The following is a 20,240-nucleotide window of genomic DNA, read 5'->3' as shown; positions in this document are numbered from 1 at the left end:
CCGTCGTGCTGACGGAACTCTTCCCCGACACTTTGCTGGATCGGAGTCCGGGGATCGTCATCGAGCTGAACGTGTGCTAGAACTCGGAGGTGCCATAGTTTCGGTGCTTGATCGGTCGGATCGTGAAGACGTACGACTACATCAACCAAACGCTTCCGTTGTCGATCTACTAGGTATGTAGATCATACTCCCCCTCTCGTTGCTATGCATCACATGATCTTGCGTGTGCGTAGGAATTTTTTTTTGAAATTACTACGTTCCCCAACAGTGGAGAGGTCGAAATTCGTCGAATCCGGGCGATTTCGTGGATGAAAATGGTGGAGACAAGGGGGAAAAGGTAGATCCACTCAAGGCAAAGCAAATCCACGAATTAAATCCAACACAATTTCAACACACCAACAAATCAAAAAAAATTGGGGCTATTTTTGTGGGGAATTTTTGAATTAGGGACAAAACACAACAAAATTAGGCTAGAAAACAACAAGGGGAGGCTCTGAAATCGTGATCAACGTGGCTCATGATACCGAGATGATGTAGGGTAGGAACCCTAATCGGCCGATCTTTCACGAAAGGAGCGGATCCCGCGAAGAACACGAAGAACACGAGGAGGAAAACGAGGGAAAACACGGAGGAACACAAGAGAAACACTAAACCAACAAGAAATAGTCACACATGTGCTAGATCCTCGAGTACATAAGAGATCACACGATACACGATCAACTAGGGATGATACAAAGGTAGCCGGTCTTCTCCGAGAGGAGGTCTTGAGGTTCTTCCCGTAAAGGGGTCTTGAATCCGCTTGGGGGATCTTCTCCGAGGAGGCACTATCTCCGAGGAGAAGGTAACCAAGTGGATGAGCAAAGCTCTCACACGATATATGAGCTAATCCTTTGCTAACCCTAGCTAGAAGGAATAGGAAGTCTATATATAGTCTTAGTGCAAAGGGGCGAAGTGGGGGGGGGGGTTCATGGGCTGCGGCCCAACACATGGCAGCACACAGGCGCCGGACGTCCGGGAGTCACTGGTCGTCTGGACGCTCGCGAGGGTCCGGATGTCCGGTGCCTGTCAGACGTCCGTAGATTCGACTCGGGTGGACTTCGGTCGGACATCCGGTCGGGGTTGGACGTCCGGAGCCTGGAGGTCATCAGTCGTCCGTATCGCTTCGGAAATCCATAGTTTTGGCTCAGGTATGGAAGTGTCGGTCGTCCGGAGAGGGCCGGACGTCCGGAGCCTGGAGGTCGTCGGACGTTAGGGGTTCGTCGGTCGTCCGGAGCCTGGGGACTTCGAGCAGTTCTTCTTCTTGTCCTGTGAACTTTGTGTCCTCACCGTCTTGTCCGTAGAATGTAGTTGGTCCGTGACCTTCCTCCAAGCACCTGATCACACATAGCGTTTCCGCTTGAGGTAGTAGCCAATTCTCATGCATGGTAAGTGGTAGTTCGGAGAGGAGTGAGTTCACCTTAGTTTCGAGAGCTCTTGCACGTGCTCGTGTCATTGGTCCGCTAGTCACTTGGTGAGACGATGGTAGGTCCATGGGGATGACCTTGGGATGCTCCGCATCACCATGGTATGCTGATTATGCTAATTACATTGTTGCTAAATTTATACCACCTAGTTTCACATACCAGCAAAAGAAAAAGTTTTTCTATGATTTGAGACATTACTTTTGGGATGACCCACACCTTCATAAAGAAGGAGTAGATGGTGTTATTAGACGTTGTGTACCTAAGCATGAACAGGAATAGATCCTACGCAAGTGTCACTCCGAGGCTTATGGAGGACACCACACTGGAGATAGAACTGCACATAAGGTATTGCAATCCAGTTTTTATTGGCCTACTCTTTTCAAAGATGCCCATAAGTTTGTCTTGTCTTGTGATGAATGTCGAAGAATTGGTAATATTAGTAGACGTCGAGAAATGCCTATGAACTATTTAGTTGTTTTTGAACCATTTGATGTTTGGGGATTTGATTATATGTGACCGTTTCCTTCCTCTAATGGGTATACACATATTTTAGTTGTTGTTGATTGCGTTACGAAGTGGTAGAAGCTATTCCAACTAGTAGTGCTAATCATAACACCTCTATTAAGATGCTTAAAGAAGTTATTTTTCCGAGGTTTGGAGTCCCTAGATACTTAATGACTGATGGTGGTCCACATTTTATTCATGGTGCTTTTCGTAAAATGCTTGCTAAGTATGATGTTAATCATAGAATTGCATCTCCATACCATCCACAGTCTAGTGGTCAAGTAGAACTGAGTAATAGAGAGATTAAATTAATTTTGCAAAAGACTGTTAATAGATCTAGAAAGAATTGGTCCAAGAAACTTGATGAGGCATTATGGGCCTATAGAACTGCATATAAAAATCCTATGGGTATGTCTCCGTATAAAATGGTTTATGGAAAATCATGTCACTTACCTCTCAAACTAGAACATAAGGCATATTGGGCCATTAAAGAGCTCAATTATGATTTCAAACTTGCCAGTGAGAAGAGACTGTTTGACATTAGCTCACTTCATGAGTGGAGAACCCGGGCCTATGAGAATGCCAAACTGTTTAAAGAAAAAGTTAAAAGATGGCATGACAAAGGGATACAAAAGCGTGAGTCTAATGTAGGTGATTATGTTCTGTTATACAACTCTCGTTTAAGATTTTTTGCATGAAAACTCCTCTCTAAATGGGAAGGTCCTTACGTTATCGAGGAGGTCTATCGTTCCGGTACCATAAAAATCAACAACTTCGAAGGCACAAATCCGAAGGTGGTGAACGGTCAAAGAATCAAACATTATATCTCAGGTAATCCCATAAATGTTGAAACCAATGTTATTGACACTGTAACCCCGGAGGAGTACATAAGGGACACTTTCCAGAACGTTTCAGACTCTGAAAAGGAATAGGTATGAGGTACGGTAAGTAAACCGACTCCAAAAGAGTTCTAATAGAAATTTTTCTTTATTTTGGAATATTTAAAAAATAGGAAAATAAGAAGTAGTCCGAAAGGGACACGAGGCATCCACGAGGGTGGAGGGCGCGCCCTACCCCCTGGGCGTGCCCCCCTGCCTCGTAGGCACCTCGTGTGCCCTCCGGACTCCGTTTTCTTGCACGATACTTCTTTTGGTCGGTAGAAATTCATTATATAATCTCCCGAAGGTTTTGACCACGGTACCATGACAAAATCCTCTACTTTTGTTTCGAGCTGTTTTTCTGACAGATCTATATCACCATGACGTCTTCAAGCGCCCCCAAGGACAAATTTTTTTTGAGAAGGTCATCAACCCCTACCTCGCGGAGGTGCTGCAACACCCTCAAACCATTGAGATGCGTGAGGGGGTGCTGCACATCCGCGATGTTGAGGGACCAAGGAGGACAGGAAGCATGGAGACAAGACTCGAAGCAATGGAGCAACAAGTTTTCAAGTGCCAGGGGATGGTGGAACATGTACTCAACGCCAACCACATGATGATCGCGGAGTTCACCAACAACCACAAGTTGGATGCAAAGAACATTGGGGAGGCCATCTTCGAGCTTCACGAGAAAATCAAGCACCTCCAAGCCCATATCTATGACCTGCAAAACCAAAACTGTGAGTATGAATATAGATTCAAGAGGATGAGTTTGGCTGCAGATTTGAGGATCCCGGAGACTCGATCATCCTTCTATGATGGTGAGCCTATGCCTTGGAAGATGGACGACAAGCCTACATCATCAACAACTCCATCATCACCACCTCCGAAGAAATAGACATAAATACATGGGTATGGGCACTCCCCTTGGCAAATGCCAAGCTTGGGGGAGGTGCCCCGGTATCATATCACCATCACACTTCTATCTTTACCGTTTTTCTTAGTTCGATCCTTTTGGCTATATCTTGATCTAGTAGAATAAAGTTTAGTATGACCTAGCTTTGAGTTTTTGTGTTGATCCTTATCTACGTAATCGAGTCCGTGCGCTATATATAATAAAGATTAGTCTTGAGTCGAGGGCTTGGTTATCTTGCTATGATCTTGAGGGAATAAAAGAATAAAAAGAAATAAAGAGATCATATTGATCTTATGCAGAGTAATGACTTCACATATAAAGAGTATGATGAATAAAAGTTGTTGAGAGTTGACAAACATAGTTTTGGTCATTGTTGCAATTAATAGGAAGTAATAAATAAAAAGAGAGGTTTTCACATATAAATATACAATCTTGGACATATTTATGATTGTGAGCACTCATTAAAATATGACATGCTAAAAAGTTGATGTTGGACAAGGAAGACAACGTAATGGGTTATGTTTTCTTATATTCGAAATAAATTATATTGTCATGGATCATCCAACATGTTGAGCTTGCCTTTCCCCCTCATGCTAGCCAAATTCTTTGCACCAAGTAGAGATACTACTTGTGCTTCCAAATATCCTTAAACCCAGTTTTGCCATGAGAGTCCACCATATCTACCTATGGATTGAGTAAGATCCTTCAAGTAAGTTGTCATTGTTGCAAGCAATAAAAATTGCTCTCTAAATATGTATGATCTATTAGTGTGGAGAAAATAAGCTTTATACGAGCTTGTGATATGGAAGAAACAAAAGCGACAGACTGCATAATAAAGGTCCCTATCACAAGTGGCAATATAAAATGACATTCTTTTGCATTAAGATTTTGTGCATCCAACCATAAAAGCACATGACAACGTCTGATTCCCTCTGCGAAGGGCATATCTTTCATTTTTTTTGTCTTATACCTTATACAAGAGTCATGGTGATCTTCACCTTTCCTTTTTACACTTTATCCTTTGGCAAGCACTGTGTGTTGGAAAGATCCTGATATATATATATATATATATATATATATATATATATCCAATTGGATGTGGGTTTTCATAAAGCATTATTGTTGACATTACCCTTGAGGTAAAAGGTTGGGAGGCAAAACTATAAGCCCCTATCTTTCTTTGTGTCCGATTAAAACTTCATACCCATAAGTATTGCGTGAGTTTTAGCACTTGTGAAAGACTAAATGATAGTTGAGTATTTGGACTTGCTAAAAAGCTCTTATATTGACTCTTTCCGATGTTATGATAAATTGCAATTACTTCAATGACTGAGATTATAGTTTGCTAGTTTTTCAATGAGGTTTCTGATTCATACTTTACATTTTGAATAGATTGTTACTTTGGCATAAGAAATCATATGACAATATATATGTTGCTATTCTAAGAATGATCATGATGCCCTCATGTCCGTATTTTATTTTATCGACACCTCTATCTCTAAATATATGGACATATTTTTCGATATCGGCTTCCACTTGAGGACAAGTAAGGTCTAAGCTTGAGGGAGTTGATACGTCCATTTTGCATCATGCTTTTATATCGATATTTATTGCATTATGGGCTGTTATTACACATTATGCCATAATACTTATGCCTTTTCTCTCTTATTTTACAAGGTTTACATGAAGAGGGAGAATGCCGGCACCTGGAATTCTGGGCTGGAAAAAGAGCAAATATTAGAGACCTGTTCTGCACAACTCCAAAAGTCCTGAAACTCCATGAAAGTCAGTTTTGGAATATATTAAAAATATTGGCCAAGAAAGCACCAGAGGGGGCCACCCATTGTCCACGAGGGTGGAGACGCGCCCTACCCCCCTGGGCGTGCCCACCTGCCTCATGGGCCACCTGGAAGCCCCCAATGCCCATCTTCTGGTATAAGGTGTCTTTTGCCCTAGAAAAAATAAGAAGAAAGCTTTCGGGATGAAGCACCGTCGTCTCGAGGCGGAACCTTGGCGGAACCAATCTAGGGCTCCCGCGGAGCTGTTCTGCCGGGGAAACATCCCTCCGGGAGGGGGAAATCGTCACCATCATCATCACCATCGATCCTCTCATTGGGAGGGGGTCAATCTCTATCAACATCTTCACCAGCGCCATCTCCTCTCAAACCCTAGTTCATATCTTGTATCTGATCTTTGTCTCAAAACCTCAGATTGGTACCTGTGGGTTGCTAGTAGTGTTGATTACTCCTTATAGTTGATGCTAGTTGGTTTATTCGGTGGAAGATTATATGTTCAGATCCTTTATGCACATTAATACCCCTTTGATTATGAACATGAATATGATTTGTGAGTAGTTGAGTTTGTTCCTGAGGACATGCGAGAAGTCTTGTTATAAGTAGTCGTGTGAATTTGGTATTCGTTCGATATTTTGATGAGATGTATGTTGTCTTTCCTTTAGTGGTGTTATGTGAACGTCGACTACATAACACTTACCATTGTTTGGGCCTAGGGGAAGGCATTGGGAAGTAATAAGTAGATGATGGGTTGCTAGAGTGGCAGAAGTTTAAACCCTAGTTTATGCGTTGCTTCGTAAGGGGCTGATTTGGATCCATATGTTTCATGATGTGGTTAGGTTTACCTTAATTCTTCTTTCATAGTTGCGGATGCTTGCGAGGAGGATTAATCATAAGTGGGATGCTTGTCCAAGGAAGGGCAGTACCCAAGCACCGGTCCACCCACATATCAAATTATCAAAGTAACGAACGCGAATTATATGAGCATGATGAAAACTAGCTTGACGATAATTCTCATGTGTCCTTGGGAGTGCTTTCCTTTATATAAGAGTTTGTCCAGGCTTGTCCTTTGATACAAAAAGGATTGAGCCACCTTGCTGCACCTTGTTTACTTTTGTTACTTGTTACCCATTACGAATTATCTTATCACAAAACTATCTGTTACCGATAATTTCAACACTTGCAGAGAATACCTTACTGAAAACTGCTTGTCATTTCCTTCTGCTCCTCGTTGGATTCGACACTCTTACCTATCGAAAGGACTACGATAGATCCCCTATACTTGTGGGTCATCACTGGCGCGCGGGCTTGCTTGCTAGCCAGCTAGCCAGCCGCGTGCGTGCGTGCTTGCTAGCTTCTCGGGCGAGCGCAGATGGGCGGCTTGCAGGCGCGAGCGTGGGTGGGCGGCTGGGCGCGGCCGACACGGTGGGGGCGCGAGCTCACAAGTGATGGGGGTGCCGCCGGACAGTTTGGGATGTAGTCGTCCCGTTGGGTGCATAAATTGGTGGACATGCAAAGCCGGACATGCGTGTCCATTTTCCCACCCAAACGAACAAAATCCAGACGAAACAGGCGTCCATTTTGAACCGTGCGTTGGAGTTGCCCTTAGGTGGAGGATTAAACCGTTGTAGAACAACGCCCACGCCCTAGCCCAGGTCTGGCCACACAAGCAAGAGACAATTCCTTATTTGGCTCTTTTTTAAAATTTGCTTTCCTTTTTAGCCCCTTAAATTATTTTCTTCCCTTTCTGACACTTAAACTTTATTTTGTGCCTATGTGGCCCTTTCATCCATTTTTCCATCCAATGATGTTAACTAGCACATGCAATGACAATTTTGTCCTTGATGTTAGTATGTCACAGGAAAAGAAAAGAGAAGGGGCATGAACGGACAGAAAAAGAAGGGGAAGAGGGAGGGATCTGTGTTGGGAGTTTTTTTTAAAAAAAATATAGAAAAAATCCGTGTTGGGAACACAACATAACCTCCTGTACGTGTGTGTATAGGTTTCTTGCTCCTCCATGTATCCGTGTTGGGGCCGAGGTTCCCCGTGCCTGACAAGCGGCCGGCCGTTTCCTCCTCCCGTGCGTGGGTGCGCCGAGGCCGCTGCCACCTCCCATACACGGCGGCTCCGAGGCTGTCGGCCGTGTTTGTACACTGTATTACAACTGTAGCTCGTATCCTTCAGAAACAATACATACGTGCAAGCTAGCACACGCAAGCAGCTCCATTGATTTTCAAGTAGCAGCAGTGTACATGCAAGCTACCAGGCTGGCAGCTTAATTGATTCTGGCCTTACTCTTGCGTAGACATACGCGACTAGCTTCTGCTCGATCGATCTCATCGTCTCTGGGAACGTAGCGACTTCTCTCGTTGGAACGAACACGAAACAAATAGATGGATTGCAGGCTACCTGGTGCAACTCGCCGGCCGACCAGTACATACGTGCACGGCTATAGTACATGTACTGCTAGCTAGGTACTGTAAATCAATTAAGCTGCCTACTTGGCTGCTTTGTTGAGGCTACTTTGCAGGTACGTGTTCAGCTCCAACACATCGAGGTGATCAGATGCATGTGTGCATATAAATAATTTAGTCACATACAACACTAGGGGTAAAATAGTCTTTTTAGGTTAAACTTAACACCGTTATAGGTCAAAACTGACGAAAGTGTCACACAGGAAACAAAATAAAGTTTGAGGGTCAAAAATGAAACACAAAAATTTAGGCCAAAAAGGGAAGCAAAGTTTAAGAAAGGGTCAAATATGAAATTCTCTCAAAAATCCCGCAAAAAGAAATTCTCTCAAAAAAGGGGTCGTCTCACCGTGTGTTCCAGTTTCGCTGTGATCCGATTTGAGGTTGGGCGGAGGCGAGAAAGCTGTTCTACAACGGCTAAGTCATGGCGGGACCCACGATACTCCCACGAACGGATAAGGGCCCCGCGGACAGGAACACATTTGTGGCCCGAGGTGGCCAGCTCACTGATCTGCCTAGTCCGCGGTGATTGGCTCTGGGAGGAAGTGTGCTTTCTCGCCTCCCTTCCCCTCTCCATGCACGGAGAGAAAAATTCTTTCTACCGTCACCAAAGCTACCGCGCGAAGCAAAGGCGACGCGTACGCTCCACTCCGCTGCACCATGCATGCATGCATGCACGCCTGCATGGATCACGGATCACGAGACCGTAGCTTCAGCAAGCTGCCATCTTGATCTAATTTCGTTGAGAAAATTCCTTATTTGACACTGTTTTAAAATCTGGTTCCTTATTTGACACTGGAAAAGTTTTTCTTCCCTATTTGACACTAGTCCTAAATTTTATTCCCTATACGACACTTTCATTCATTTTGAGTCTAAATGACACCTGAAAAGACGATTTTGCCCCTCATGTGGTATGTGTGCGCGCGTGCGTGTGCTGTTGCGTGTGTGGGTGCAGGCGCACATGTGTGCTGCTGCTGCATGTGTGTGTGCATGTGTGCTGCTGCGTGTGTGTTTGCTACTGCATGTGTGTGTTGTTGCGTGCCTATCTGTTGCCTGCGTGTGTGCTGCTGCGTGTGTGTATGTGGGTGTGTGCTGCGTGTGTGTGTGTGTGCACGTGCGCGTGCGTGCGTGTGTGTTGGTGCATGTGTATGTGTTGATGCGTGTGTGCTTCTGCTTTCGCACTGATGCTGCGTGTGTGCGCTATTGCCCCCCACACACATACCACATGAGGGGCAAAAGAGTCTTTTCAGGTGTCATTTAGGCTTAAAATGGACGAAAATGTCATATAGGGAATAAAATTTAGAATTTGTGTCAAATAAAGAAGAAAAACTTTTCCAGTGTCAAATAAGGAAGCAGATTTTAAGATAGTGTCAAATAAGGAATTTTCTCAATTTCGTTAGGCCAACTCCATCGCGCAATATCCCATTCTATCCGCGTGTGTCCGTTTAAGGTAAAACAGACGAATCAAACTGCCCAATGCGCGAACGCAAACAGACTTTTGCTTGTTTTCTGTTCGCTTTCGACTCATCCCCGGTCCAAGTTTACGCTGCTTTTTGATAAAACGGACAACACGCGGACACGCGAGCCGTCTGCACGTGTCCCCCTGACCTGCCCGTCGGTGGCACAGGGGCGTCTTTTTCTATCCGCCCCCTCCCTTCCTCAGGCCGCACGTCCTCCATTCTTCTCCACTCTTCCCCGCTCTTCCCTCGCCACCGTCGCTGCCATTGTAGTTGTGCAGCTTGGACGCGCGCTCGCCCAGCCCCTTCCCCTCGGCGCCCCCAAGCTACCCAACCACGGCCACCTGTTTTGCGCACCCGCCGGCCGGATTTGGGGCGGATCCGGTCGGTCTTGAGCTCGCCCCGCTGTGGGAGGCCGTGCCGTGCCATGGACTGGTCGGGCACCGGGCCGGAAGGCCATGGCAGGGCCGCAAGGCCACATGCAGGCAGTGGCTCCTCCTCTAGCCGCTCGGATCTACACCGTCGGTGGTCCGTCGACAGATACATGAATGGCGGTTGGCCGGGCTCGATGCTAGCCCAAAAGCTCGTCGGCGCATCGTTGCCGCTCATTAAGTGTGACCACTGCCTAAAGAAGGTCGTGCGCCGCGTGTCTACAATGCCGGAACATCTCGGATGGGTGTTCATCAAGTGCTTAAACGATGGGGTATGTGCTCTTTTTAGCTTCGGTTTGTGCTCTAGATTTGACTAGTTGTGCTAACTTCAAATTTTGTTGTGTAGAATGGATGCAAGTTTTGGTATTGGGAAGAAGAGTACATCGATATATTGATAGAGTTCAATTTAGTAGATGTTCATGCACTTTTAGCTAGCATAGCGGTTGTAGATGAGACAAGTGCACTTGTTGCTAGATTAGAGGCTAGACACAAGACTAGATGCGAGGAAGCAACATCTACTTCTTTAGACTCGAAGAAGAAAGAAACACGCAAGATGGAGGCGGCTCCTCCGCAGATCAACAATAAATGCATCAAGAAGGCACTAATCCAACTTACAGGAGCAGTTATGTAAGTTGGATATCTTCTAAAATGTATTATTGCGGTTCTTGTTTTTTTTTGTCTTACTTTTCTAGTCAAAATTTGGTGATGTATTTTCATGTACCAAGAATGGATGATGAAAAAAGTTTAATGGCTTGCAAAGAAAAAGGTACGCAGACAGGATGCGGCTGGGATGCGTCCGCGCGTTGGGCGCACGGCCACCTCATCCCAGAAACGGCCCGGATACGACCTTATTATCCTATCCAAATGGACAGAATCCGGACAAAACAGACGTGGTCGCGCGATGGAGTTGGCCTAAGCGATAGCCTGCCCTCTCTGAACCCATACTGTACATCACCGTCGGTACTGGAGCACGCGGCTGCAGTCACCATGACCGGCCACCTCGTCCGAGCTCCCTTCACCTCGGGCACGGGCACCACCGACGCCGTAGTGGTCTCGGCATCGAGCATCTCTTCAGACTTGAATGGCCATGCCGTCGTTTAGCACCAGGATCACGGCCAAGCAAGTTATATCCCAATGCTGCGTGGCGCCGATCACCACTATATATATATATATATATATATATATATATATATATATATATATATATATATATATATATATATATATATATATATATATATATATATATATATATATTTCTCAGCCGCAAGGAGTGCACCTCGGCCGCTGCTACATGCACCGGCATGTTGTCGGTCATCTGCTTCGCGGACGACCTCATGAATCACCGTCAGTCACATTACTCCTCCGACAACCGCATTGATGACGTGCCAGCAATTTCAGCGTACGTCCAACGGCCCTCACTAGCCAGTGGCTCGTCTGCCAAAGCCTCGTCGTCGTAAGAAAAGTCAGTGGTACTTGGTTCAAGGAAAAAAGAAAAGAAAAAAGTCAGTGGCACTAGACTGCGGTGCACATGCCATGCCCCCTACCACGCACTAGTACGTTGGTCCGGCCGGGAAGCTTTCCGTTGGCCAAGCCCCAAGAGTTGCTCTCTCGACGGTAGAGCCACTCCTTGGTTCGTTGTTTTGATGCATGCTTGCCGCCGATGACATGCTCCGTTCATCAGTCGGAGTAGCGAGTTTCGGCACTGCTCTTAGCCTGGTTGCGCCCATGTCTATGCATATGGGTATGGGTATCGTTTGATTTTTACTCCTGTTTTTCTGCTGCTGCTTGTTGTTAATCTGTGTTCAAATGCTCGCCAGAGCTCTTGTGTCCCCTGTGAGGCTGCTGGATGGAGCCCCCATTATAGCGTCAAAAGCATCGGATTCCATAGCACCACGACATGGAAAAATGGACAGCTCGAGGAGCAGGGTGGGCACGCCGAGCTCAAGTTTGGCAGGCAGCTCAAGATGCATCTTTTGGTGGGCATGTCCATCAGTAAAAAGAAATGCCACTTGCATGCATGCATGCACTAAGATGAAGCCGAAGCCGAGGTTAATGGTTTCTTAAGCATTTTCTCCGCAGCTAGCATCTGTCGCTTGCTCGCTCGCTCGCTCTACTTGTAATTAGGGTTTGATGAAGATGCCCACGATGAGTCGATGGTTTGTTTAGTCCATCCGCACAAGAATCGATTATGCACCCAATGCGCCGGCCGGCGGCTAATGCGGGGAGTTTGTTTATGTATTTAGCGACTCTGACGGAACCGGCCGGGCCGGGTTTAGGGTTCCAGCCCGTTCGTTAAGACCGTCCAACAAGTCTACGTACACCTCCCATCCAATACGTCTGGATACGTAGAAATCATCCATTTATTTACGTGTATATACTCCGTATTCTATTAGCATTAGTATATACTCCAGCATTGATTAAAACCTAATTACTCGGCGATCTTTTTCCAGCCGATACCGGACAAGCGTACAGCTCACGGCCCCGTCCTCCTTTTCAGCCCCATCTATCACCAGCACCGCTCCCCCCGGCAATATACAACCCGCGTGCTCCGTTTCCCCTCATTCATCCCCTCTGCGCCGCTCAACCAATCGCCCCCAAGGCCAGGTATCAATATCATGTTCATGGGGGGTTCATCCTCTTGTTCCGTGTCCTCCCTCGCGCTCGTCCCCCTACCAGATCTCCCTGACTCGGCCTTCTTTCTCCAGGTGCTCCGTGGATCCACCCAGCAGGGAAGAACATGGTCATCGTCTCTGGATCGGATCCAGGAGGCCTGCCGCCTGTGTCCTCCGGCGAGATGCATGGCAACGCAGGGTCTGTGGAGGCGGTGGAGAGGGTTTTGCACGGGAGAGCCGGATCTGCTATGTAAGTTTCCATACTTGGTTTCGTGCTTGCCGCTGCTGCCCTTTTTCCTCTTGTGCGATTCGTGTTCCGCCGGCGCGGATGCGGGGACTGCGCGGATCTCGATGGTCAGACGTCGAGACCGCAGAAACCAAGGATTTCGGGTTTGCCTTGTCGGGGTTAATTAGGTTTGGAGGATTTGACGTCTCTGTTTTTGTGCGTTCTAGAGTGAATTAGGTTTTGGAGGAATTTGACACAAGAACACGTCTCCGTTGGTACGCGGCCTAGGGTTGACTAGGTTTGGAGAATTTGCGCTCTGTTTGTGGGCGTCCTAGGGTTAATTTGCGAAATAACACATCTCTCTTCTTGCGCATCCCTGAGTGTGGGTACACTACGTTTGGAGATTTGACATCTCTGTTCATGCGCGTTCTTGCGCAGGGTTAATTAGGTTTGGATTATTTGACAAAAGCACGGCCCATGGTGGATCTCTACTCGGGGGCACTGACATCGCCGCTTACATGGAGTGAGCGGGTCCTTGTCGATGTGGAGCATGCTTGTGTGGCCAGAAGCGCTTGATCTTGGCCGAGATGGGGAGGGCGCTGAGAAGAATGCCATGATAGCTTCCACTTTTCGTCTTGTTGTTTTGATTCTTCAGATTTTTAGTGTGCTTAATTAGTTACTACTAGTTGGAATGACATACTGCCCTGCACCGGCAGCTTGCGTGCGTTTCGTTATGGCCTCGTAGGAGAACTCGTAAAGGATGGCTACTCGCCGGCTTCCTTATTGATTCGTCGCAGCCATGGAGGAGTCACATGACCCTGTACTTCTTTTTTAACACAATGACCCCCTGTACGTTGGCTAGCTGTTGCTTGTTGCTGCACCACTGACATGAACTACAGCCTCATTGATGCATGCATGCATGAGGGTTCACCTGCGCACCATATTTCTTCTCTTAGGGTGTGTGCACATTATTTCTCTGCACGCAAGTCAAGCACGACATGGTGCATCAAAGTGGTTTCATCTCGTGACGATATGCATGTGTCGCTGTACAGATCCACACAGTTTTGTCCCTTTTGACTAAATATTTTTGTCTCTAGCTTGTTTCTCTCCCTATTGCTAAATCACAAGCCGGCGACTCACTCACTCGAGTACAACGTACTCCCTCTGTCCGGAAATACTTGTTCTCAAAATGGTTGTATCTAGACATATTTTAGTAATAGATACATCCATTTACAACAATTTTCAGGACAAGTATTTCCGGACCAGGGCCGGCCCTGGGGCATGGGCAGAGGGGCGGCGGCCCAGGACCCAGGCTGAAGGGGGGCCCATGATGTGTATACATATAGAGTATAAGCAAAAAAATAGATAAGGAAAAAATTATGTGGAAAAATAAATGAGATGTGCTTGGCCCGTCAGGTAGCTAGGTAGAAAGTCAAAAAAATGATAGCTAGGTAGAGATTAGCGAAGCATCAGCCACGACGGCCGCACACCGCACGCGTATACATGTGAAACAAATCAATCGAAAGATCTGGCTTGTGCCTTCAATCGTCGGTCCGTCTTTCGTCGTATCGTCGGCCCGTTGCTCCGCCGCTAAGCACCTTGGCCGCTCGTTGTCGCTGCTGCGCGCGGCAGTTCGGCAGACTGTTGTTGCGCTGTGCGGCCGTGCCGGCAACCCAGCCATCCGGCAATAGGTTAATACGTTATACGTATGTGAGCGTCAGGACAGTACGTATCCACGACTTCTGATCCATTCATCGATCTCTCAATTTCAGTAGTTTCTTTATTAGGTATTCAACTATCCATATGAAGTTTTAAATTTTTTATGTATACTCTTCTACATAGTATACATTCAACCATCCTAATCTTTAGTCATTCTATGTCCATATCTAGGGTTTCGCTCATCTGATCTATAAATTTCTAATTCTTTGTATACTCTTTACTTTTATAATTTTAGGACACAGCATGCTACGTTGCCTAAGAAGCTTTTTCGAATGATAACTCATCTGATGTTGATCTTGATAGTGCCCTTAATGACTTCGCATCAATGGAGTATTATTGTTGTCGATGGAGTGAGTCGAATTTGTTTCTTTTTTGAGGTAATCATGTCATTTTAGTTTTGTTTTGCTATCTTTTGAGTATCTCTGTCGTAATATGGCATTGTCCAATAATTATAATAGTCAAATTTCAAACTAAAGATGTGTGGTTGAAAGATTACTCTTATTATTGTCCAATATATATATATGTTTATGTATCACACGCACACATACATATATATGATCTTACGACATAGGGGCCCATGTCATCGAGTTCGCCTAAGGCCTCCCAAAACAATGGGCCGGCCCTGTTCCGGACGGAGTGAGTACATGTTTACTGATTGCTTTGTTCCGTCCCTCTGCACAAGAGGTTTCGCTAGCTCATAGGAGGTGGCAATGCTCTGAACAATTAGATGCCAGAGCGCCGGTACACGTTACGTTAAAATTTGGAATGAAACTATTTGCTTGTTTCTAAATAAAGATAAAACATATGCGATTGCGTTCAATATACATCGGAAACTAAAATCCTGTATGATACTCCGTTGGTGGAGCGCGAGGCTCGCACCCCCCGCCCGAAATGGATGGCAGTGTTCTTCTTCCTTCCCCTAGAGCAAAGTTTCGCCCTCCTTGTATGCATGTCCATTGAGTCCTCCACCCTGAGGATATGAGTTTCGTCCTCATAGCCATGCCCGTGCACCACCTAGTAGAACCAAGTTTTTCCTATGGTCATGTAGTTCTTTCTGATGGTCACGGAATCACTTTCACAAAAGTCCCAACAAAGAGACATGGAGTTCTTTCTCATGGTCATGGAATCACTTTGACAAAGACCAACAATGAGACATGGTGTTTGGGCTTCACTAGTTCTTTCTTCCGCATAGTATGGCTGATTTTTATGTTGTTCGAGAGAAAAAAAACTAGATTGGTCCGACACCATTTAGTTCACATGGATTGATAAGTCCATTGATTTGGTTTTATTTGGAAAAAAAATTGGCCTTCCTTTAATTAAATAAATAAGTGCCACACGTGTGGCACGAAGTAACACCGCCCTGACATTATTACAACTAAAATTGCCATCCAAAAAAAAGAAAAAAAAACTGAAACTTGCCATTCAAATAAAAAGTTGTCATAATTCACAACTAAAGTTGCCATAAAAAACGTCATGATGGAATTGCTTTGTGCCACACATGTGACACTTATCAGGGTCCTTAATTTTTCCATTTTAAGTTCATTGTGGATCTGCCTTTTGCCGTCCAAACCTATTCTGTTTCGTCAAGTTCCGTCTTATTATTTCTGATTTGTTTCTCTGTGCATATTTGTTTGTCCCGGGCATCAAATTCATAGGCTAGTGAAGTCCGACTACCAGCGGCCAATTTCTGAATGTAAAATAGATTTGACTGCTTTTGTGTTCTCTATATGGTGATTTTCCGGTTCATCAAACAAAAATCTACATGGTTTACATCTGGACTAATTAGCCTACCCAACCATAGCGCTGGACTAATCAGCCATCGGCTGGAAGGAAGCCCACAACGATCCCCAACCTTAACAGGCCAGGGAACATTCTGAACGGATCCAGCAATGCTCCAGCCGGCCTAGCCCGCCTGGCCGAACGAAAACCCTAGCTTACCTCCCGCTATATATTGGCTGCTCATCTCATTTCGCCCCTCCCCTTTTCCCCTCCCCGAGCGCCGCCACCAGCCGGCAGCGCCCCCTTCGTCCCCTCCGTCGGCTTCCCCGGCGAGCTACCAAGGTAAGTCGATCCGTCCGTCGCGTACATCTCGTAGAACGATCGTCTCCCCTGCCTAGACCTCGTAGAAGATCCATGGCGTAGATCTCGTCGACGATCGTCTCCCCTGCCTAGACCTCGTAGATGATCCATGGCGTAGATCTCGTCGACGATCGTCTCCCCTGCCTAGACCTCGTAGATGATCCATGGCGTAGATCTCGTAGACGGTCACCTCCCCTGCATAGACCTCGTAGGTGAACCATCGCGTGGATCTCGTCGAGGATTCATCCTCCATGCTGTCCCCTTGAACTGTATGCATCTCTGTGTGGTATGGGTAGATCCGTCTCCTGTGCAGATTTTCGAGCTGGACAGAGTGGCTCTGTTTCGATTCGGGAGTAGGCCCTGGTGCTATGTGGGTAGTAGGACCTATTTTCCCTCCATTCTGTTGTGATTCAGGAGCATGGTCTGTTGTGATTCAGGAGCATGGTCTGTTGTTCATGCCTTCTGGTTTTAGTCGGGAGCATGGTCTGTTGTTCATGTGTTCTGGTTTGAGTCGTGATTAGGACCATTTTCAATGCACTCGGCTTTGTGTCGGGATTAGATCCCTTTAAATTGCAACTGATTTTTTTATGCTGTGTAAGTGATCTCATAGATGATTTATCTACTGTGCTGCCCCATTGTTTGTCTGTTTAGATCTCTTAGAGTTATTGTGTAGATCTCGTATAAATCATCTGCTCTGCAGATTTTCGAGCTGGACTAGTGGCCCTTGTCCTCTGTTTCAATTCTGTAGTATTTTGTAATCTCCCTTTTGTCTGTTGCTGCTTGATTTCAGCAGTTTATTTAAGTTACTCAAATATTCTGTTTGCTTTACTCTTCTTTTCAGAAGGAGGAATGGTTCGTCCCTTGGAAGTGCGGTTCGTTCCCTTGTCCGGCTTTGCACCTGGAGGGGATCCACCACAAGGTCCTAGAGCAAAGAAAGTATCCAAGGCTGCACCTGTGTTTGAAGTCCCTGGGTTATGGACACCAGATGTACCTCTAGAGAATGCCTATCGTGACTGTATTAACATGACTGTCGTATGTTACTTATTCCTGATCGTGATTCTTTTATATCTTTACTTTCTGTTTGATTACTGTCTTTGAGATGTGTGCTTTGTACATCTTTGCTGCAGGTATACCTTGATTTGCACTTGCCAAGGAAAATGAAGGCTAAGCTTTCTCTGAGAGAGACCTTGTAAGAAATCTCTTACCTGTTAAATGATTATGCAATTTTGAAGATATGCACCTGAGGATTGTAGTAGTAGCTCTTCAAATATGGCTTGCAGTGGTTAGGTATACAAATTGTGGAATTTGTAGTACTGTTGTGTGTTGTCAAACATAACTGATTTTGATAATGCCAAAGCTAGTACCTGTAGTAATTTGGGACTAGATCAGCTGCTAGAGTAACATAGATAATATGTAGGGCATTCTTAGTTTATATGACGTAATCTTAATTCAATTAGTTTCCCTGCCAATGAACTTGACCTAATAAGTGCTTTTCCTTCATAGCTATATGATATATGGTGGCAATACAATCAAAGAACTTGCGGAGCTTGTATGCGGTCGTCTGAATCTTGAGGTGGGGCATCCAATGAAGTTCACCATTGATGGGACTCTTCTGCCGGAAGGTGCTGTTCTTTTATTCACTGCCTTCTAATTATTTTAGTGATGCTGTATTTTCTGTTTTATAGTTTGCTATGCACACTTTGTTTTTTTAGTCTGATGATGTGTGTTCATTTACATCTGTTTTGTAGATTGTGTACTCTCTTCAGTTTACAACAAGTATGTTTGGGACGGGAGCATTCTGACACTTGGCTGCAGTGTTGGTAAGTACTTCAGGATAGCCCTGTTGTTTCTGTATATGATTGTTGTTCTGACATTTCGTTCAAGGAAGTTGTCAGTTCTGAGTTGTATCTTTTGTTTTTCTTAAACAGATAATGTGAAGAAAATCTTCAACGTGGACCTGTCAGTGGAAGTTCCTGTGATACCACCAGGTGAAAATAAGTGTAGTTTGAGGTCATTTGTCATGGTACTTGTGTTGGCTAGAACTGATCAGATGTTTTATTCTCTTAATGACAGTGCATGTGATTGAAGATGAAGTCCCATTACCCACTCTGAGGATCTGCTCTGTCCGGGACGCAAGGAGGGCGTCTATGATGAGCAAGGTTGGAACCTACTCGCTGAAGGATGGTGCTCCAGCTGTGCTGGTGCACGGCACCTATGGGGAGGGCGGGTCACTAGTTTTCTATTAGGTTCTGTCGCTGGCACAATAGTCCCGTGTCACTTTTGCCGCAAGTCATGACTTGGAGTTGCTTCTGTTAAGCCCATCTCGTAGTCCTTTTGTGAATGAGGCACCTGTTTACATCCTGTGATCCTTTTGTGTCATGAGGCACTGTTTACATTTTGTGGTCATTTTGCGACATGGGCAGTCATTTTGCATCCTCTAGTCCTTCAGATGTTAATTGAGGCACTGATTACATCCGTCTGCTTTGCTATCTGGCTGTGAATAACTTTCTGCCGTCTTGATCCACTGATTTATTTCCTTGGTTATCTTGTGATACTTTTTGGAATGGGAGCATGTCCAAGACAGAAATTCTGTTTTCTGAAGATTTGGCTGCCATTCTCTTTTATCTCTCTTATTTTGCACCGATGATTGCAAGTAATTATGCTTTGTCTGGAAACACGTGGAATTGGTGTCTTTGCTTGCTCATGTCTAGGACATCCAATTAGGATGATTTATAACCTCATGTTCCAGCCTCGTGGTGCAACATTGCAACATCATATTTCTACATATATGTTCTTTGCAGCGCAGCTTGCAAACTCAGAATTGGAGCTGTGAATTAATCAAGACCATACTCATTCTCTCTGGGCTTGCCTCCTTTATGCGATCTTCAATTCTTGTTTGGTTGTCTGGTGTGATTCTGGGTTAGGGCTGTTGAGAGTTGTTGTTGGTTTTGGCTTTCCGAGGAGGGTCAAATTTGAGGCTGGATCACACCTGCCATGTTATTTTGAAAATTAGTTTGGCTGTCCAGGTCTTTTTAGCGCAGTATGGATGTAGATGCACATCCATAGGCGCATGCACTCGTCCTAATGAGCACCTCCGATAGATTGAGCGGCACATCATTTTGAGATTGATAAAAGTCGTCACATACGCCTTTCTAGTCGATGAGAACATCTTCCTCCATTTTTCATTGAAAACACATAGCCGGAAGGTCTGAAATAAAAATAGAAAAATGCGAGCACCGATGCTAAGTCTAGAACTTTGGTGTGCTGGGATACTACTCTCCTCTTAATCATACAACCATAGGTTGTTCATGAAATCCAGGTTCTAACATGACGAATGAAGGTAACCATATTGACTTTTTATAATCTATAATGTGACACATGTGGCAAGCAATTCAAAAAAAATTGTTAAGACTTTTTATAATCTGAAATTGTTTGTAGGAGAGCGCTCCTACAGTAACCTTATTGACTCACATAGTATGCCTTTTGTAATCTGTAGCGTTCATTTTTTCATTAATACTCTTAACTTGCATGTTTTTTTATTGGCATAAGAAATTAGAACGAGTACAAGTGACGGTACGGAGACAAAAAGACGTGGACATGATGTTCGCAGCACACATACAAGAGATGCTCGACCCGAATAGAAGGTACATCACCGGATATCCAATTCGGTGCCCAGGCTCATCTGCTT

The 20,240-nt window shown here is 45.2% G+C and overlaps 1 protein-coding gene across 4 annotated transcripts; it reads left to right on the top strand.

The window, feature by feature from the left end:
- Positions 1 to 12,370: 12,370 nt before the first annotated feature.
- LOC125515582 (uncharacterized) lies at positions 12,371 to 19,027 on the top strand. Of its 4 annotated transcripts, XM_087529202.1 has the most exons (9): positions 12,371 to 12,520; positions 12,622 to 12,778; positions 14,709 to 14,850; positions 17,394 to 17,584; positions 17,680 to 17,741; positions 18,056 to 18,174; positions 18,301 to 18,372; positions 18,481 to 18,540; positions 18,626 to 19,027. In XM_087529202.1, the coding sequence occupies exons 4-9, from the start codon at positions 17,402 to 17,404 to the stop codon at positions 18,796 to 18,798; spliced, it is 669 nt and encodes a 222-aa protein (XP_087385328.1). In that variant the 5' UTR covers positions 12,371 to 12,520; positions 12,622 to 12,778; positions 14,709 to 14,850; positions 17,394 to 17,401; the 3' UTR covers positions 18,799 to 19,027. The 4 variants fall into 4 exon arrangements, with proteins under 4 accessions (XP_087385328.1, XP_048537036.2, XP_087385327.1 ...); XM_048681079.2 differs by lacking the exon at positions 14,709 to 14,850 and having other exon boundaries at positions 12,372 to 12,520; XM_087529201.1 differs by lacking the exons at positions 12,371 to 12,520; positions 14,709 to 14,850 and having other exon boundaries at positions 12,578 to 12,778.
- The last annotated feature ends 1,213 nt before the right edge of the window (positions 19,028 to 20,240 follow it).

This window comes from Triticum urartu, chromosome 6A (genome assembly GCF_056163025.1).
Source record: "Triticum urartu cultivar PI428250 chromosome 6A, HENAU_Tu73, whole genome shotgun sequence".
NCBI classification, from domain to species: domain Eukaryota; kingdom Viridiplantae; phylum Streptophyta; class Magnoliopsida; order Poales; family Poaceae; genus Triticum; species Triticum urartu.
The sequence above is the reverse complement of the archived record's forward strand: the minus strand, read 5'-3'. Positions and strand labels throughout refer to the sequence as shown.